Genomic DNA, 21,454 nt, shown 5'->3' with positions numbered 1-21,454 from the left:
GCTGCCAACCACAGAGTTGTAGCAGGGAGGAGCCGCCCGTTTCCGGTTAGAACTCCTCCCCAAGCCTCGGGAAGTTTCTGTGCGAACGCAGTGCATTGTGGGATCAGCAACCCCCGCTGTCGGAGGAGCCGAACGAGACGTTCCGTCAAAATGATGGTGAGTGGGATCGGCGCGGCCCGCTCCATCCGCCGCCATCCGTCCCGGGGATGGGCCCTCCCGGCCCGACAGCGGCTCCCCCCGCCGCTGGCGGGCTCTGGCCGGCCGGGAGCCGCCGTTATTTGTGGGGGATGGCGGGCTTTTGCCGGAGCGGCGGGGATCCGGAGCCGCTGCCCCGTCTCTCAGCACAGCCCGGCGGCAGTGAGGGCGAGGGGCGCTGCGGCCTAGTCCTGGAGCAGCCCATTGAGCGGGGGGCCTTGGGGTTTCGGGACAGCCTGGTTACGGTGGGCGAATAGTGGTCTCGCCGAGACTACCAGTCCCATCAGGCAACGCGCACGACCTTGCCCCCGAGTTGGGGGAGCAACTGGTGCATTGCATGCTGGGGATTGTAGTGTGTAGGTCGAAACGGCAGGGAAGGTGCAGGAAGCCTCCGGGTATTACAATTGTTACCCTGTCCTGTGGCTTCTCAAACCATTGCATGCTGGCATCTGTAGTCCTCGGGCTTCCTCTCCCTGTTACAGCCGCGGGGCCCATGATTGCCCACATTGGCTGCTGTGGGCAAGGTGAGCGTTGCATGTTGGGAGCTGTAGTCATTATGGTCCCCACGGTTCCGTTGGAGATGGGCGTGGCTCATTTTGATTCTGGCACCTGCTGTCCCCAAGTTGTGCAGACCAAGGGGCTGTTCTGCAAAGCTCAGACCTGTCATTTCTGTGGAGGGCACTTCCCCCTGCCTACGCTAAAGGCAGCCTTAGGAATGTCCAGACAGAGACTGTTACAAAATATAGAACATAAGAAGGGCCGTACTGGGTCAGACCAAAGGTCCATCTAGCCCAGTCTCCTGTCTTCCGACAGCGGCCAATGCCAGGTGCCCCGGAGGGAATGAAGAGAACAGGTAATCATCAAGTGGTCCTTCCCCTGTTGCCCATTCCCAGCTTCTGGCAAACAGAGGCTGGGGACACTATCCGTGCCCATCCTGGCTAATAGCCATTGATGGACCTATCCTCGATGAATTTATCTAGTTCTTTTTTGAATGCTGTTATAGTCTTGGCCTTCACAACATCTTCTGGCAAGGAGTTCCACAGGTTGACTGTGCATTGTGTGAAGAAATACTTCCTTTTGTTTGTTTTAAACCTGCTGCCTATTAATTTAATTTGGTAATTCCTAGTTCTTGTGTTCTGAGAAGGAGTAAATAACACTTCCTTATTTACTTTCTCCACACCAGTCATGATTTTATAGACCTCTATCGTATCCCCCCCTTATTCGTCTCTTTTCCAAGCTGAAAAGTCCCAGTCTTCTTAATCTCTCCTCAGAGGGAAGCTGTTCCATACCCCTAATAATTTCTGTTGCCCTTTTCTGAACCTTTTCCAATTCCAGTATAGATTTTTTGAGATGGGGCGACCACATCTGCACGCGGTATTATTACACTGCATATAACTTGATTTTTTTCAAAGGCAGAATAATTGGATTTCCTTTGTAAACTTCCGTTTAGGGTTATTCTGACAGAGGTAGAAGATCCTTGTTTCTATTTCACAACATATTCTTCAAACTTGAATTGAGGGCATATATTTAATTTTCATGCCCCACCTCTGTCCCCCTTGTCCCACAGATCTCAAAACGCAACTTTGTAATTGTTTTGAATCATAGTGGTCTTTCCGTAAAATGATTTATTGCTAATGGCTCAATCTCTCACATTACCATCATGGTGTAAGGATAATCATCATGTTTGGTTAGGTGTTGGACTAGCTTCCTCTTTAAGCGATACCATCTTGTTCTGATTTTTCAAAGGTAGTGAGAGATGAAAACTGGTTGCTGGCTAGCAGGGTGTGTGGTATGGGACCATAGAATCATAGAATATCAGGGTTGGAAGGGACCCCAGAAGGTCATCTAGTCCAACCCCCTGCTCAAAGCAGGACCAATTCCCAGTTAAATCATCCCAGCCAGGGCTTTGTCAAGCCTGACCTTAAAAACCTCTAAGGAGGGAGATTCTACCACCTCCCTAGGTAACGCATTCCAGTGTTTCACCACCCTCTTAGTGAAAAAGTTTTTCCTAATATCCAATCTAAACCTCCCCCACTGCAACCATCCTAGAGCACAGTGAAGATCCATTGGCTGGATGTTACCATGGCCTTTTAGAGTCCCCCAGTCATTCTCTTAAGAGCATAAGAATGGCCACACTGGTTCAGATCAATGGTCCATCTAGCTCAGTGTCTTTTCCCTGGCAGTTGCCAGTGCCAGATGCTTTAGAGAGAATCAACAGAACAGGGCAATTTTGAGTCATCCAGCTTCTGTCCATTCCCAGTTTTCTGGGGGTTGCAGGGTTAGGAACCTAGAGCATGGAGTTGCATCCCTGACCATCTTGACTAATAGCTATTTATGGACCTATCCTCCATGAACTTGCCTAATTTTGTTGTTGCTTTCAGTTATCTTATCTGTAGTTTTGACACTGTCCAGCCGTTTTCCCTGTCAGCCAAGTGTGAGGGACCCAAAATGTTCCCTCTCAGGCCTTGTCTACACTACAGAATTCAGGGCTTGTCTGCAACACAGCTGCAGCGCTTCAGTGTTGATGTTACCTATGCCAACGTTAGGGATTCTCCCGTTGGCATAGGTAATCCAGAGCTGGTAGCTAGGCCCATGGAAGAATTCTGTTGACCTAGAGCTCTCCACACAGGGACTTAGTTAGCTTAACTAAGCCCCTCTGGTGTAGATTTTTCACATCCCTGAGTGATGATGTTGTGCCCTAATTTTCTTGTGTCGATCAGGCCTCATTATCTGCATATCGGTTACCACCAGCAACGGATACAGCTGTGCTGGTGGCAGCACCAATGCAAGAGTGGACAGGGCTCGGGTGTTCATACCGTGGCATCATGAAAAATCTCTCAACAAGTTTACATGACAAAGTGGTAGGAATGCCTTTGCCCCATCCACGCTGCCTGCCTAGCATTTCGGTACTGTTGCCGGCTGTTGCAGTAGTATGGGTACTGCGTATCTAGTGCAGAGTTGAAGCTGGAGGGTATTCATTTCATTGTGCTTCATGCTGTTGAAGGGGGAAGGGCCAGGAATTCAGCCTCTGACGGGGGTTGCAGAACATATCCATGACTGCTTTCAGAGTAGCAGCCGACAGGTAACCAGATTTAATGTTAACAGGATCTGCTCATTTGCTTGCTTTTGTTGAATTGTGATTGTATTCTAGAAGAAAATGGATCTTGACCTCGGGTCTTGGTTATCCTTCATGTTAGTTGTATTTTTCAGACAAATCTAAATTAAGGTTGAATCCAGCTTAGTAATGTAAAGGTTAAACAACCAAAAACCGCTTACAAGAGTAGTGAACTACATTCATTAGAAACTCAAGTAATTCAAGGTCAAGATTAAATTCAGAAGAAAACCCCCAAACAGCTGAAAAATAGGGAAATCCTTAGTTCTAAGACATCCAATCTTCAGATTTATAGAGCCTAAGGCGGGGGGTAGACTTTGGTTTCAGCCTTAGATATGGAATTGCAAGCAGTGACACTGTAATACAGTGAACTGATTTCCTAAATTGTTCCCATGAGGGAACTTATTCAATAATATTAATTAGCTGAGCTAGAAAATTTTGATATGCACAGTTATTTTTAGGGGGACTAGTTGGCCTATTAAAATCTGAGCAAGGCATTGGCTAACGTATGTTGTCTTTTCAGCCCACACCAGTTATCTTGTTGAAGGAAGGCACAGATACCTCCCAAGGGATTCCTCAGCTTCTAAGTAACATCAGTGCTTGCCAGGTAATCGCAGAAGCAGTTCGCACCACCCTTGGCCCCCGGGGCATGGACAAACTTATTGTTGATGACAGAGGTAAGTCTAAAGTATCATGACTCTTAACACTTCAGGTTACCACATGTAAGGCAGTGGCTTTTGACTGACTAACAAATAACGTCCCTGCACGATACATATTATATGGTACTTCTGTGTTCAAGTTGGGGGGGGAAGCCCAAACTAAAGATTAGCTAATTTAGAGCTAAGGTTGATAGTCCTGTTCCCCTGTCGTGTTCCGTCCCCCCCCGCCCCCAAGTCATCAACCACCGGTTAACCCAGCGTTCATAGACCTCAGCACGCTTACCTCACCCCCATTCTCATTCCGACTCTCAATTACACAATAGCTTTCAGTTCTAACGGAGACCCTCCTTCTAGTGCACACATCTGATTTCTTGTGATCACATTCAAACTTAAAACCTTTACTCCAGCCTCAGCTAGTTCAAGATATTTTAGTGACAGAAATACCAATAGCTTTAAAGGGATGTATTGTTTATCCAGGAGACTGAGTTAAGGTAGCTTTTTTTTCTTTCTTTCTAAAAAATACCCCAAACCTAGGTGGTCATGACAGGGAGGTGCCATAGTACTGGTTAGATCCTGTCATAGTGTGGCCCAAGTGTTGTGAAAGTTTTTGTCTCTCCAGTTCTACCAGTGTACCTCAAACCTGGTCTACAAACTTCTTTGCCTCATAGACTTTAAAGTCAGAAGGGACCGTCATGATCATCCTGCACATCGCAGGCCACTGAATCTCACCCAACCACTCCTGTAATAGACCCATAACCTCTGGCTGAGTTACTCAAGTCCTTAAATCATGATTTAAAGACTTCAAACCACAGAGAATCCACCATTTACACTAGTTTAAACCTGCAAATGACCCTTGCCCCATGCTGCAGAGGAAGGCATAAAACCTCCAGGCTGTCTGCCAGTCTAATCCCAGGGGGAAATGCCTTCCCAGCCCCAAATATGGCGAGCAGTTAGACCCCTAGTATGTGGGCAAGACCCACGAGCCAGACACCTGGGAAAGAATTCTCTTTAGTAACTCAGAGCCCTCCCCATCTAGTGCCCCATCACTGGCTGTTGGAGATACTTGCCTCTCTAGTTATGAACCTGTCTTAAGCCAGAGATGGCCTGCAGCGCTGAGTTGTTTGGCTCTTTGTGGAAGTGCTGTGCCTGAGCAGGGAGTGAACTGACATTGCTGAACTTATTTTCTCTTGTTTCACAACTAAGCCCAGGTGTCTGTGGTAGAGAGAGAGCCTGATGCCAAATCTGAGGCCTGAACCAGAGGCCATGAACCAGAGTCAGGCCATGTATCAAAGCAGGTGCTTATAAGTTCACTGTCTAGTACATTAATTTGGCAAAGTTGCTGCTACTGTACTAGGCACTGGATATTTACGGAAATATATTCCAGCTAGTACAGCTATATCCCAATCTAGTACAAGATAAGATGGCTTGACAAAATAATAATAATGTTTTGTTCAAAATACCAGGTAAAAAATAGACGTTATAAAATATGTACAGTGGTACACAACTTGTTTATCCCAGTTGTTTGTCTTGGTCTATAAATGTTGGGGTACCTCACCTTAACACTTTGCCCAACCGAGAGGGCCGCAGAAAGTCCCACTGCTGACTGGCTGAGTCCATTGTAACGAGCATGCATGTGTTTGTGTACCTGAGACATAGATCCAGGGAGCTACTGTGCTTCGTTGATAATAAACTTGGCCGAGCACCTTCTCCATTGAACCAAGTCTGTGGTCTTTCTTTGAGTAACATCAAGGTCTGTTGAATGAGCAGACTGCAGAATCTGCTGTTAGCAGTGACAACATTGGAGCTCCAAGAACAGAAGCACTGGGCAGCCTGAAGAGCGTTACTGAGGCAATGACATTCCAGCCTTCAACACTTAACAGTTTCCTTATATGAAAAGTTATTGTTAACCCTCTGTGGCACCTAGCATGCTCCATTTGTAAAACCAGAATGGGAAGGAGAGTGAGGTGATGTTATCAAGCAGGGTTGTTAGAGGCACTCTTACATCAAAATTCATGTTTTTTAAAAAATGCTTAGCTACATTAAGATTAAGACTGGCCATCTTTCAAACCCATTTTGCTTTTCACCATTTATACTGTTTACTGTTTTACTTTTTTCTCAGCTTGAACTATTTCCTGTCCTTTTCAGCTGATTTGTAGTCAGTAGTCAGTCACTTTGAACTTGTGGGAATGTGTGGAAATACAGCAGTGATCATGTTCCATATGCTTTTGAGGGACAGTCATTTGTCTGAAGAAAAGTTGTCTTTAATGAGGATTTAGGGCTTGATTCTCTGCTCATTGAAATCAATGGCAAAGCTCATGGTGCAGGAATCACGCATTTAGAGAATTTATGGAAACCTTTCTACCTTAGCAAAAGCCAGGAGCCCAATTTTTCCTGAAAAGGAAAATAGAGAGAGGTGTAGTGAGGTTTCCTGGTGTGTTAAACTAATCAAAATATTAATCTAACTGGTCTTGAGTTCTAAATAACTCCATCAAATGCTGGAGCTTACATCTATCTTTGGAGCAGGTAGGCAAGTGTCTTCAGTCAGGAACTTTGGACTTAACTCTTCTTCTAAAACCATAGGCAAAGCAACTATCTCAAATGATGGCGCCACAATCCTGAAACTTCTTGATGTCGTCCACCCTGCTGCTAAGACGTTAGTGGACATTGCCAAATCTCAGGATGCAGAGGTATGAATGTGAACAACTGTGCTTCTGAAGCATAAACACATGAGGACAAAGAGGAAGCATACAGTAACTCCTCACTTAACATTGTAGTTATGTTCCTGAAAAATCCGATTTTAAGTGAAATGAAGTTAAGCAAATCCAATTTTCCCCATAAGAGTGAATGTAAATGCGGGGGTTAGGTTCCAGGGAAATTTTTTTTTTGCCATACAGTACAGTGCAGCACTATAGTTGGGAGGTGCCCCCCCTTACCCCACACAGGCACAGCCCACTGGCACTGGAGACAATGAAGCAGGCAAGGAGTCTGAAGGTGCTGTAGGCTAGGAGAAGTACAGTGCACGGCGGCAGCTTCCCCTATTCTGCAGGCACCAGGGGCGGGGGGCTCAACCCTCGGCTCGCTCACTCCACCCCTCCACCCAAGCCCCAATCCTTAACCCGCCTCTTCTTCCCCCCGTCCTCCCTCTTTACTCCACACCCTGTGTCCTCATGCCTGCCTCCTGCCCGTGGCAATCAGCTGCCTTGTGGCGTTAAGAAGGGAGGGGGGAGGAGCGAGGACATGGTGCGCAGCCTCCCCTGCCTCCTGCCCGCGGCAATCAGCTGGTTTGCGGCGTTGAGGAGGGAGGGGGAGCCTGCACGCCGAGTCCTTGCTCCTCCCCCCTCCCTCCTGAATGCCACAAGCCAGCTGATTGCCGCGGGCAGGAAGGCGCTGATCCGCAGGGTCTGTTGGCGGGCGGGAGGCGCTGTGGGGGGAACATAGGGGGGCTGCCAACTGTGGGCAAAGCAGGCAGCCAAACGACGTTATGGCGAAGCATTGCACAACTTTAAATGGAGCATGTTCTGTAATTGAGCAGGGACATAAGTTCAAAACAACGTTAAGCGAGAGGACGTTAAGTGGGGAGTTACTGTACTATGAAATGCTGGGATACCAAGTGGGGCCGTGTGTGTTGCTCAGGTCTCTGGAAGGCACTGGCAGCATAAGTGTCTAAGTCAAATGTCCATGTTTGCATTCAAAGTATGTACACCTCATGCTTAAGGGTGGGATGTCTTTCTGAAACTGTACTTTATGGGTTTGATGAACTTGTGCTAATGTAGAACCTTTAGGATGTGATGGTGATATGAACAAACTTCCTTGTGGTGCTGCAGGTTGGCGATGGCACGACCTCTGTGACTATGCTGGCTGCAGAATTCCTGAAACAAGTGAAGCCCTACGTGGAGGAAGGTGTGCATCCTCAGATCATCATCCGAGCCTTCCGCACTGCAACCGAGCTGGTAGGGAAATGCATAGGCTTGTGGGGAGTCCGTCTGTTACCACAAAATTGTATAGTTGTCTAGAACATCTTGGACAGTGATTCTTTACCAGAAGAACGCAAAAACCATCTCTAAAATGGATTGGGGGCGGGGGAGAGTATCATGAGCAGTAACAATCCCTTCCAACCCACTGCAAAATATCAGCTGGCTTCTTTAAAACACAACAGCAGCCATTAATCCTTTATGACTTTAAATCTCATCTCAGTTGTTACTACTAGTAACTTTATAATGGCTTCTTTCTTAGCCTGACCGAATGTGGAAGATCTGGCTTAAAATGCCCAAAGGCTCACTTCAGGGTCCTGTCCCAACATTGTTAGAACAGTGTTTTGGAGGGAGCATCAGGGAACGTAGTCATTTTAAAAAGGAAGTGAAAATAGTTTACTACCCCATCCTCTGCGTCCATAGGAATTTTGCTTGCACTTAAAAGTGTGCTTGAGTTACACACATGGCTTCAGCATATTTCATCTGCGTCTAGATCTGGTTTCCTATCATTGCTTGTGCTGACAGCAGTAGAGCAGTTCCAGTGATATTTGTAGAATCATAGAATATCAGGGTTGGAAGGGACCTCAGGAGGTCATCTAGCCCAGCCCCCTGCTCAAAGCAGGACCAATCCCCAACTAAATCATCCCAGCCAGGGCTTTGTGAAGCCTGACTGTAAAAACTTCAAAGGAAGGAGATTCCACTACCTCCCTAGGTAACCCATTCCAGTGCTTCACACCCTCCTAGTGAGAAAGTTTTTCCTAATATCCAACCTAAACCTCCCCCACTGCAACGTGAGACCATTACTCCTTGTTCTGTCACCTGCTACCACTGAGAACAGTCTAGATCCATCCTCTTTGGAACCCCCTTTCAGGTAGTTGAAAGCAGCTGTCAAATCCCCCCCTCATTCTTCTCTTCCGCAGACTAAACAATCCTAGTTCCCTCAACCTCTCCTCATAACTCATGTGTTCCAGTCCCCTAATCATTTTTGTTGCCCTCCGCTGGACATTTTCCAATTTTTCCGCCTCCTTCTTATAGTGTGGGGCCCAAAACTGGACACAGTACTCCAGATGAGGCCTCACCAATGTCGAATGGAGGGGAACAATCACATCCTTGATCTGCTGGCAGTGCCCCTACTTATACATCCCAAAACGCCATTGGCCTTCTTGGCAACAAGGGCACACTGCTGACTCATATCCAGCTTTTCGTCCACTGTCACCCCTAGGTCCTTTTCTGCAGAACTGCTCCCTAGTCTGTAGCGGTGCATGGGATTCTTCCGTCCTAAGTGCAGGACTCTGCACTTGTCCTTGTTGAACCTCATCAGATTTATTTTGGCCCAATCCTCTAATTTATCTAGGTCCCTCTGTATTCTATCCCTACCCTCCAGCGTATCTACCACTCCTCCTAGTTTATTATAGATCCTGGGTTTCTTGCAGAGCAGCGATGTTTAAGGAGATGGTTCTTGATTACTGGACTGGAAGCAGTAGAATAGGTGAAATACTTGGATAGGTCCATCAATGGCTATTAGCCAAGAAGGTCAGGGACACAACCCCATGCTCTGGGTGTCTCTTAAATCTCCAACTGCCACAAGCTGGGACTGGATGACAGCATGGATCACTCAGAATTACCCTGTTGTGTTCAATCCCTCTGAAGCTTCTGGCTCTGGCCACTGACAGGGGTGGGATACTGGGCTAGATGACCGTTGATCTTTCCCACTGTGGCCGTTCTTGTGTACTTAAAATTTCAACTACATCAAAAGAAGCAATGAAGGTTGAAATACAAATACAAGAATATGCTGGAGGGCTGATCACATTCTTAAATGTGAGCCACTAATTCCAGCTACTGGCTTTTGTTTTGACAGGCTGTAAATAAGATCAAAGAGATTTCGGTGACAGTGAAGAAGGACGATAAAGAGTAAGTTCCTATTTGAGTTTGAGAAGCCTATATTGTGACTAGATGGTAGATCTGCCCCAGGAAGTGCCTTGTTGGTTCAGAGGCATTTTAAAGTTGTTTTTTGCTGCACTTTATGTGGTCCTAGGTTGAAGATTCCAGGCCAGATTCAGATCTGGGATGAGCAGCTGCAGCCACAGCTAGATTTTTCTCTGAATTTGGAATCTGTAGGTCTGACTAAGAAGATGCAGTGCTATCTCTCCAAGGCTGTTACTCCAGAAGAGTATCTAGGCCATTGTTTGCCAGCTTGGGTGCATAATGCTAGGCGCCTAAATAAATGGCCTGATTTTTCACACTGGGAACTGAACCACCTGTAGCTCCCACTGAAATCAGCAAGCATCTTAGATGCTCAGCATGTCTCTGAAAATCAGGCCACTTACTATGTCCCTTGCCTTATGTACCCCTGTGGGCAGCTTTTGGCCCTAATGAACTGAGCTGCTCTAATGAGGAGGGAATGTTGCACACTGAATGGTTTTTATTATTCCTACTAACTGTGGGGGAAGCCCTTGCACATCCATCAGTGGATGCAAAATACAGTAGTTCTGGTAACCGTTAGTAAACATAGGAGTGAGCTCAGGTCCCTGCCCTCTTACAACTTCTAACAAGTAGTGTAAGCCAAAGGTTTCAAAATGGCCTCTAGTTTGGGTGCCCCATTTGAGATCCTTGGGGTCTGTGTTTCAGAACAGCTGAACGCTTGTGGCTTCCGTGGACTTTGGTTGGAGTTGTGGGTTCTGAGCACTTCTGACATCTGGACCCATGGTGTCTGAGGCGGAGCTCTGTAAATTAGAGAGGCCCTTTCTGAAAACTTGGGCCTCAAACACTGTGTGCCTCGGTTTCCCTCTCTGCAAAAGGGGGCTAATACTTCCTCATTTGGGCTGGAGGTGGGAGTGAGGCTTAAGAAATGCATATAAAATGCTTTGCGATCTGGCAAAGGGCACTAAGACATGTGCAAAATGTGACTTTTCTTTTCTCTTGCAGCGAGCAAAGAAGGCTGCTGGAGAAGTGTGCAGCCACAGCCCTCAACTCCAAGCTGATCTCACAGCAGAAGGACTTCTTCTCCCGGATGGTGGTAGATGCCGTCATGATGCTTGATGAGTTGTTGCAGCTCAAAATGATTGGAATAAAGAAGGTGCAGGGAGGTGCCCTGGAAGTAAGTTCTTTCTGAGTCTCCTGTTAGCTCAGAGGAGTTCTTAGGGTATGTCTACACAGCAAAGAAAACCCCACGGCTGGCCTGTGCACATACCCATAGAGCCCTAATCATTTGCTCCTGCTCGGTGCCAGGGTTTTCATGCCCAAAGCATCCCCCACGCTGGTCAGTGGTTCCTTGTTTTGCCTTCTGTCTGTAATTCCCCACTTTAGTTTGCAAACAGGCAGGAGTGGGTAGGGTTGTGTTTCTGTGCACAACGGACCAGCCAGATCCTCCACAGCACTGCCCTTTGTACAAAGCGGGTCTGCAATGCTATTACTGATTGTAGTGGTGACTTCTGTGTTTCTGGCTTTCACTACACCTGCTTCATGCGGGGATGAAGGACTCCACAAGGCAGTAGAGAAGTCAGGTCTTCAGCCCTTATTCAGGTGGTAGTTCTTACATTTCTTTGGTTCTAGAAGTAACTAACATCCTTGTTTACATACCACAAGGAGACTTATCCTGAATTGGCCAGGGGGAATAGACTGTATGAGCTGCGAAGGGTTGTCCATTTCCATTTGTTTGCCTAGGTTCTTATGTGGTGCCCATCACCATAGTGTCTGACCACCTGTGGTACATAGTGTTAAACGTACATACCACGTAGAAAACCGTTCCTGGGGTAAAAGGTGGTTGGTGCTATCTCAGTCTCTTATATCTTAATCCCATGTAGATGGTGGGTTAGTTGGCATATCTCCACTGAAAACTGGAGCCTGTCCTAGTCTCTAGTGAGTGAATTGTTATTCTGTGGTGGTTTCTGCCTGTAAATACTTCACACAAGCATTTCCATGGAGAAAAGAGGTGATCACTACTGCATTATCTCACCCAGACAGGTAATGTAGTCAATCAGAATTGGTTCTGCATGCACCCAGTCATAACTGAGGGTCTGCAAGCATTTCAGAGAGTCACAGAAAACTCCCTCCAGCTGACTTGAGATGGGAGAGACCATCCTATTTCCTTACTTTCTAAGGAAAATCATTTCAGCTGTTCCTGGCAGGAGCTACAGAGAATGGAAGCTAGTTTTGTCAGATGCTGTTTGCCCTTGAATTTGATTTTGTACAGGTTTGAGGATAGTTTTTTCCCCCCAGTTGCCACTTTGAGGAGTTTGGCAGGGTAGGTCTGTGAGCCTGAGGATATTGCAGCATCCTGCTTTCCAGGGTATTGGTTGAACTCTTGAGGTAACTCTGCTCCAGGCCTAGTGAAGGTTTTGGGTCACCTTGAGGGTCATGCTCATGTACCCTAGGGAAGGGTTTTGTGGCTTTGGCAGCTCCTCCTGGTCACAATGGATGTGCTGCATCTGGGTTCTTGATGCTCAGGATTGGAGCTGCCAGCATGGTTGCTGAGTTTGGGGTGAGGCAGGAGGTTGTTGTAACTCAAGGGCTGGAGCTGTGCCCTGACTCCTCCCAGAGGGCAGGAGACCAGGGAGTGCTGTGAAAAGAAACTGGCATTTTCTGAAGGCCTGATGCAGAAGCCCCATTCTAATGACCTTGAGACTATACTTTCCTGGGGTAGTTGACCCTGCAGGAAAGCCTGCTGGGGAGAAATCCACATGGAAACTAGTGGGTTGTTAGAAAGATGTAGGATGGGGAGAGAATGTAACACTGACTTTTTTCCAACATGGAGTGTTATCGGGGGCAGCGTTGGGCAAGCCAGTCTCATGTGCTTAGCAGCTCCCATCCCGAGATTGCTGTAATCTAGAATAAGGCAGGAAAAGATCAAGTTTAGGGAGGTGGTTGAGCGGGGGTAGGCATCTTCAAAGGGTACAAATGGGAAAGGCATCAGTGAGAGACTGGAGAGTTGAGCCTGAGTTTTTGTATAGTGCCTTTTGCGATGGTATCTTTTGTGCTGGGAAGGATCTGATGGGAGAGGTTGGTTTCCTGGGCAGAGGAGATAAATGTTTGCCACTTGTGTTCTGTGAGGGTGGGTTAATCAAAAGAAACAGCTGTCGTAGGGTAAATGGCACTTTGCCTTATACATTGATTCTGAAGCAGGGAGTCCTGCAGGATCTCGCTAACCCCAACATCCAACCCCCTTCTTTCAGGAGTCCCAGCTAGTGGCTGGAGTTGCCTTTAAGAAAACGTTCTCTTATGCCGGGTTTGAGATGCAGCCGAAAAAGTACGAGTCCCCCAAGATCGCTCTGCTGAACGTTGAGCTAGAGCTCAAAGCAGAGAAAGACAATGCTGAAGTGAGAGTCAACAACGTGAAGGTAAGAGCTGAAAGGAAAGATCAGGACCAAAACTAATGTGCACTTCCAATGCAGAATGAGGCTTCTCTGACTATTTCCGAGCCTCTTCTAAACCTTATGGTGCAGGAGAGTTGCTGTTCCCTCCTGGATGGGGTTGGGTTGTTGCCCTTCCACACGTAACTATCGCTGCATTATGTACCCTTGTCTTACCAGCTCAGATTGATATGCATCATTGGCCTTATTTAAGGACCTGGGCAGGCTGTTCCAACTGAAACCCAGTATTCCAGGTCCGAAGGGAAGTCTACCATCCCGCGGCTGAGTTGTCCCTGGCCAATATGGAAAGGACAGTACCACTATGTTTTTCTGTAGCCTAGTAATTCCCAAACTTGTTTGTGCCACCCCTGACGCGCCCTTGGACTCATCTCTGTTAATGTGACCCCCCCCAGAGGTCTGAGATAGAGCCCTGTGACCCAAACCCAATGGGACCTGACAACAGCCTGTGCAAGGTCAGGTCAGAAAACAACCTAACTCCCTTGGGCTTGGCTCGACTCCCTCCCACTGTGCATATGGGATTGGCGCAGCAGCAGCTGTGAGCCCCATTCTGCTAGTCGATGCCACCTCGCTGTACTGTCCTGTGTGTGCTGCAGAGCGACTGTGCTGCTGATCCAGCGCTGTCCCTGCCCAGCGCACGCAGTACAGCGAGCCAGTGGTAGCCAGGGCACACAGCTGCCCCATGTGCAGCATGTACATCTTGTGACGCCCCCTGGTCATGGGGCAGGGTTGTGACCCACAGTTTGGCAAACTCTGCATCTGGCCTCTGGCTCCTGCTGCATTTATTCCAGTGACCGGCCCTTTGGATAAACTGGAACTGAGCAGTGTCCTAAGTGCTGATTTTCATACATGTGTGGAAATCACTAGAGTGTCACATAGTGCATTAAAACAAGGTGAAGCTTTTAGCCACTGGGCATGTGCAGCTTCTGATAAACACAGGAACATCACGTGGGAGGAAGCTCAAGGCAAAACTACGGGGAGACTGTTAGGGCTGAGAATTTAATTGAGGGTTGAGTTGCTAATTTTTGGTTCCCACAGCAGTTGTGGTCACCCGAGATCCCCTTGCTGTTTATGTGGGAACAGAGGGGTAATCTTGGTTTCTTGGCCATGTTACAGTCTGGGTAGTTACTCTGTTCCCCATAAATTCTCCAGGCCATCCCAGCAAACATGGCTTCCTTTACGGTCTGTCCTGAATGGTTCTATAGTGTTGCTGTTCCTGGTTTAAATCCTTGCCACCCAGCAGTGGCTGCATTTTATTGATGGCTGGAATGACTCTTTTGTGTCTGGTTTGTAAAATCTGAGCACTATGGAAAACACAAGATCGATACCCGTTGCTATCTGCATCCTTCTCTGTTGCAGTGTGTGCTATGTTAGTTCCTTGCGCTAACTGCATTAGACCGTCTCCTCTCCTTCCTATAAATAACACTCAGATATTTGCACAACCCTTCCTTTCTCCTCCCCATTAATCACCTGTTATCAGGATACACTGAGCTGTCACTGTCTTCCTGTTAGTTCCTCCAATCCCTTTATCTGTTAGTCATGCTGCTTTGAGCTTTGTAACTTTCTCTGTGTCTCCTTATAAAATGAGTGACCTAAAATTGCCTGGAAGTGTGTAAAGTGAACATCTTTCCAAGGCTGCATAAAGCAGCATTATCGCTGCCTTTTGTCTCACAAGGGATCTCCCTGTGCAGGTAACTTGTGATGACATTTGCAATTCTTTGTAATGAAACTGCATTGCAAGCTCATCTCTGATTCTTTTCCGCTAGGATTACCAGGCCATTGTGGATGCAGAGTGGAGCATCTTGTATGACAAGTTAGACAAAATCCACAAGTCGGGAGCCAAAGTCGTCTTGTCCAAGCTTCCGATTGGTGATGTAGCTACTCAGTACTTCGCAGACAGAGATCTGTTTTGTGCTGGTCGAGTTCCGGAAGAAGATCTCAAAAGGACTATGATGGTAACTTCCATCTCTTTGTAATAAGGGGTTTAGATTTGCTATTAATCCTTCAAGGCTTTTTTCACTCCCTCCCTGCCCTGTACTGAACTGTAAGCCGGTGGTTCTTAGCCCGGCGTACACGAGTACCCCCAGAGGGTACTCAACTCATTTAGATCATTGTTTCTCAACCTGGGGTTGCAGCCCCCAGAGGGGTCACGGGACACGTTTTGAGAGGTTGCAAGTGCGGGGCTGGCGTTAGGGGGGTGGCAAGTAGGGCAAATGTAACAACGCAGATGGCATGAGGAAAGGGACGTTACGAGTGAAGATTTTAAAAGATCTTTTAAACCATTTGATGCTTTGCTAACGCATGGAGGAGCATATTGAAAGCTCTGCTGTACGGGGGATTGTGCTGTAGTGGTTGGAGTAGGACTCCTGCGTTCTTTTTGCTGACTTTACTACAGTAATTTGATGGCTTTGAGCAAGTCACTCAGGCTGGGATTTTCAGAGGAGCCGGAGAGAGTTCGGTGTCCACGTCCCAGTGGGAGATTGGGAGTTCAGTGCCCTTCTTACACTTTTTTTTTTACTTGTACCTCAGTTTATCCATCTGGAAATAGGTGGGATATTTAACCTATGTCACTTGACTGGTGTCTGCAAAACATGAGCTCCTCTGCCAGAAGGATCTCTGTAAGCATAATGTGTTCTGTCTACTGCTTCGGCCTGCTCTGCACCCAGTGTCTGTATCAGTAGAAGTCTGTCGTTTGTGAGGAGGGGGGTTAACTGATACGGTTACACTGGTGTAACAGTCAGGTTTTCCGAACCCTTCATGTGCTGCCCCTGGCATTTCTGGTCTCTCTTGCTGGTCGCTTCTTAAGCCTTCTCCTGGGGGTGGCTACAGCCAAGGCTGCTCTGTGTCTGGGAGTTAGAGGTCACAGTCATTCCAACCAGTTACAAGGCTCTGTGACTATGATGCCATTGCACAACAGTAACCTGCTGTCCGGGCTTGTCCCTCTGCTGTTACACTAAAGCCACCTTGTCTCTTCTGTACGTTGCAGGCCTGTGGTGGGTCTATTCAGACTAGTGTTAATGCCCTCACAGATGATGTTCTGGGACAGTGTGCACTCTTCGAGGAGGCCCAGATTGGAGGGGAGAGGTAAATATACTGTAGCTTGAACTGTGGCATTTTAATTTGTGTTGGAATATTACTGCTGTAAGAGTAACATTTCTGACCAGTAAAATGCTAACCTGGTGAAATCTCAGCGTGTCTGAGTATCTTTCCATGTTTTGGCTTGATGTCTGGCCAAGCGTATCGCACCTCGTCACACCTCTTGAGGTCCGGTGGACTTAATATAGTGTCTTGTATGTACATAGTGACTTTGTATGTACAAAGGATCCTGCAGCAATATACAAACAGTATATCCTAGAATCATAGAATATCAGGGTTGGAAGGGACCTCAGGAGGTCATCTAGCCCAGCCCCCTGCTCAAAGCGGGACGAATCCCCAACTAAATCGTGGAAGCATCCCTTCATCCGTCACCTGCAATGCAGCCCCTTCTCGGGTTGAGTGGGGCATCTGTGTTAATACCCCACAGCCACATTGTACATCAGCTAGCACAAATTAAGCTTAATACCATACCTCAGTGGATTTTCAGCTTTTCCATCCTGTGGCCCATCTCAAGGGAGAGATCCTCTTGGGGACCAATCCCAACATCCTAACCCCTCTTGCTGTTTGTTTCTCCCCAGTTAACTGCTTCAGCACAGACTCAGGCAGGGGCAAATACCTGGGTATTTGCAGAAGAACTTGCATCCCATTCATAGACTAATCTGGCCCTCCCCTGTGTCTCTAGAGGCTCAACAGGGTCACAGTATAAGTTAGAAGGGCTGCAGATGTGTTTGGCTTTGGAAAGGAATATCTCTCTTGCCAGGTCACCCACGAAGCACCTTTTGAAGCTGTCTGAGGACTTGTCTCGATGAACACTTAGTTCGCAGCAAGTTGGGGGGTAAGTCTGCCATGTGCTAGCCTGCTGCACGTCGTTTGGCTGGGCGTTAACAGTTCCCTGGTGTGTTTTGATCGCTCCCATTTCCACGCACGCTGTGTAAGAACGCATTACAGAACTGTCAGCAAGTGACAGCGGGTTCTGCAGCCAGTCTGTGCATGGCAGGCTAGCGCTGGGTAGACTTACACCCCAGCTTGGTGCAAACCACGTGTTTGTGTAGATGAGCCCCAGGTGCTGGTTATCCTGGCAGTGCTAACCCTTGACATGCTCTGCTCTCGGCAGGTACAACTTCTTCACAGGCTGCCCAAAGGCAAAGACGTGCACGCTTCTACTGCGAGGAGGTGCAGAGCAGTTTATGGAAGAGACTGAGAGGTCCCTACATGATGCCATCATGATAGTCAGAAGAGCAATCAAGGTATGGAGGAGCTGGAGACGTTGCCCAGCTGTTTACGTTTGCCATAGGCCAGGGTTCTTGTTTAAAAGGCTATCACGGTCTGTCTAGGACTCGAAACTTACCTTCCTTAGCAAGGAGGTAAATCCCATGCAGCACCTTGGATGGAGGGATGTTTTGGGAAAGTGTGTGGGGCAAGGAAAGCGGGAACGTGTTTGTTTGGGGGCAGGAGGATCCTGCCTCTCAGGAGAAGCAATACGGTGGGTCTCCACTCCCATAGTGCAGTGAACAGAAAGCTGGCCAGTGTTGAAGGGACAGTGTCCAAAGTAACACAGGCCCCTTGAAGCCAGCCACCCTTGAACGCTGTCTGGCATTCTCCTCTAGCACAGCCCTGGAGGCTAGAACTGCCCCCTGACCAAATGGGGCGTGTATGTGCTAACCCCAGTCCGATGGGTGATCAGGAATCTCCGGGGGTGCAGAATGGCTCTTCCATTTGGTTTGGATGGTGCCTTAGCAGAGTACCCCGACACACATGCCTGCTTCTCTCTCATCTTCTTTCGAGGCTTTTTTCACTCTCACTCTGCCTCGCACTCCACGTAAGCTATCGGCCCTCTCCTTGAAACGCATTCTGGTGACTCTCCAAGCAGCTAGCTAACTGATATGAGTCAGGGCTAGGGGCACCGGGACAGTGATATTTATCTATGTCTACATGTGTTATCCCCCCGCCCCCCCCATGTGCTTGTCATCTTTGATAGCTTGTAGGCATCTCTGGATAGTACGTCACGTGTACAGGTGTGTTAGCATACATTGAGGTAAGGGATTCTCAGAGCACGGGTGCTTTGGGGGACATAAGAGGAAGCAGTTTAGGATTTTGGACCATTTTCTTCTAGCAAAGACTCCTCAATCTGTGATTTACCAAAGGAAATGCAGGAGAAATAGCTGGTAGCGGCACTTGGCAGCAAAGCAATTGCTTCGCGAAAATGGCACATCAGGCTTGTGCCATCTTTTTGACCACTTGATGGAAGTGAAAGTAACTTAATTCACTACTAGTCAGGTCTGTGTCTGGCCTGAGAGAATGTGGAGCTGGAGAAAAGGCACCCACGTATGTCTGTGGCAGGGTAAGCTCCCCTTCCAGAGCATCTCCTCCCAAGCCTGGAGGAGCCACTGGCCCTCTGCAGAAAGTACCTGCAAAGCAGGCAGGTTGTCCTGACGGTGGTGGTGGCTTGCATGATGTGGATACTCCAGATCCAGAGATGCCATCAGACAGATCTGTAACAGGTTAATTTCGTGTCCTGGGCTTTCTCCTCTAACTAGTTTCAGTGTAATCGTTGTGTTTGGAGAAAGGTCATGGAACGTTTTACTCTTGCTCTGTTTCAGAACGACTCCGTTGTTGCTGGCGGTGGTGCTATAGAAATGGAACTTTCGAAATACCTCCGGGACTACTCCAGGACCATTCCAGGCAAACAACAGTTGCTCATAGGAGCTTATGCTAAAGCCCTTGAGATCATTCCACGCCAGCTCTGTGACAATGCCGGGTTTGATGCCACCAACATTCTGAACAAACTGAGAGCCAAACATGCACAGGTGGGCTCGCCCCGTTGAACGAACATGTTCCCGGGAGAACCGATAACACTGAATTTCTGAAGCATGCAGAACAGAGCAATGATACAACTGTGACTGTTTCAGTTGCTGCCTCTTTGATTAAGTACTGTGAATGGTTTTCACATGTGATGAGGAATCTGCTGCTGCTCATAAAGAGAAACTATTCTCCTTTTAGAAAAGGAGGGCTTGTGGCACCTTAGAGACTAACCAATTTATTTGAGCATAAGCTTTTGTGAGCTACAGCTCCCTTCATATGATGCATCCGATGAAGTGAGCTGTAGCTCACGAAAGCTTGTGCTCAAATAAATTGGTTAGTCTCTAAGGTGCCACAAGTCCTCCTTTTCTTTTTGCGAATACAGATTAACACGGCTGCTACTCTGAAACCTATTTTCCTTTTGATTGCAGCTGTGGGGTGACTTTTTTAGAGCTGCTACTGGGATTTGATTTGCTTTTGAAAAGGCATCACTTGTCAGGAGGAGTCTTCGCTTTTAAACCTTAAAGTGATGGATTATAAAGGTTGATCGTGCTTTTCCAATGAAATGCAAACCTGGCCGGATTCCAGTTCAGACAATTATATGTTGCCTCCTTAAGTGCCCCTGGAAATTTCACTTGACTCCAGTATTGGTCTTCGCTTCTTAGCAAATGGTTGGGCAGTATTTGTGATCTTTGCCATGTCCCACCCCAGAGCTGACTGCATCTAAGTACTGTTAGCCATGAGGTTGATAGCAAGGGAGAGTTTGTAAAATGCTGTATGCAAGATAAGTGATTGCATCTTTTGGTTAGGAAAGATGCAATCTGAGCCCAGGGCTAGGAGCTGGCAATTCCTGAGATCTGGTTTGGGTGTGAGGGGCACTTTGATCTCTCTCTGTTAGCTTCTCTGTACATTAAGTGGTGTGAATGCCAGAGAACAGTGTGAGGCATAGTTAATGGTTTGTAATGCAGTTGGCAGATGGAAAGTGCTAAGAGCTAATACTTTCCTCAAGCAAGACTCTTTCTGATTGCAAGTGAGGTTAATGAGGAGAAGAATTGCTGTCCCCTGCTGTATGTCCAGCGAAGGGCAACAAAAATGATTAGGGGTCTGGAACACATGAGTTATGAGGAGAGGCTGAGGGAACTGGGATTGTTTAGTCTGCAGAAGAGAAGAATGAGGGGGGATTTGGTAGCTGCTTTCAACTTCCTGAGAGGTGGTTCCAGAGAGGATGGTTCTAGACTGTTCTCAGTGGTAGAAGAGGACAGGACAAGGAGTAATGGTCTCAAGTTGCAGTGGGGGAGGTTTAGGTTGGATATTAGGAAAAACTTTTTCACTAGGAGGGTGGTGAAACACTGGAATGCGTTGCCTAGGGAGGTGGTGGAATCTCCTTCCTTAGAAGTTTTTAAGGTCAGGCTTGACAAAGCCCTGGCTGGGATGATTTAATTGGGGATTGGTCCTGCTTTTGAGCAGGGGGTTGGACTAGATGACCTCCTGAGGTCCCTTCCAACCCTGATATTCTGTGATTCTATGTTAGCACATAGGAGCCATCTTCCTTCTCCCTGTCCTCTTGTCTGCATCCTCCTGTTTTGCTGCGTAACTGATGTTTCCTCCTGTTGTCTTCCTCAGGGAGGTACCTGGTATGGCGTGGACGTGAACAACGAAGATATCGCCGATAATTTTGAAGCCTACGTGTGGGAGCCGGCCATTGTGCGCATCAACGCGCTGACGGCCGCGTCTGAGGCTGCTTGCCTTATTGTGTCTGTAGATGAAACCATCAAGAATCCCCGTTCTACAGTAGATGCCCCTCCTGGTGGGCGGGGAAGGGGAAGGGGCAGGCCACACAACCACTGAGAACGTGTCTTTGTCAATGTGGTATGACGTGGGGCACAGGGACGACACTGGTGGCTACTATCTCCTAAAATATCCCACTTTAAAAAAGGAATTGATGCCTAGCTTCTCCCAATTTGCAAACCATTTACCACCTGGCTACTTGATGGGTTTACAGCCCACTGAGAGAAACCAAATCTGAGTCAATAGCAGCAGCCTCTTGTGGAACCCTGGTCCCCATGTCTTCTAGACAGCACAGGTCCCACTCTGGGCTCTCTTGTTGTCCTTCCAGTTGGAAGCCGCGCTGTATGGAACTCCTTGCAGTGTTGACATAGGGCAGACCATGCATGTGGCAGTTCGTGATTGTATTTATTGGTTTTTCTATTGGAGTTTTGACCTGAGCCACAAACACAAATAAATAGTTACAAGCAA

The 21,454-nt window shown here is 47.6% G+C and overlaps 1 protein-coding gene across 1 annotated transcript; it reads left to right on the top strand.

Moving 5' to 3' along the window:
• Positions 1 to 25: 25 nt before the first annotated feature.
• On the top strand, positions 26 to 21,454 carry CCT7 (chaperonin containing TCP1 subunit 7). Its single transcript, XM_084626552.1, has 12 exons — positions 26 to 156; positions 3,831 to 3,984; positions 6,547 to 6,653; positions 7,791 to 7,916; positions 9,796 to 9,848; positions 10,863 to 11,034; positions 13,109 to 13,273; positions 15,070 to 15,258; positions 16,290 to 16,387; positions 17,514 to 17,646; positions 19,000 to 19,206; positions 20,822 to 21,454. The coding sequence occupies exons 1-12, from the start codon at positions 151 to 153 to the stop codon at positions 21,044 to 21,046; spliced, it is 1,635 nt and encodes a 544-aa protein (XP_084482678.1). The 5' UTR covers positions 26 to 150; the 3' UTR covers positions 21,047 to 21,454.

Source organism: Lepidochelys olivacea (genome assembly GCF_965140295.1).
Source record: "Lepidochelys olivacea isolate rLepOli2 genome assembly, chromosome: 4".
Classification (NCBI taxonomy): Eukaryota; Metazoa; Chordata; order Testudines; family Cheloniidae; genus Lepidochelys; species Lepidochelys olivacea.
This window is presented reverse-complemented; position numbering and strand designations above follow the sequence as displayed.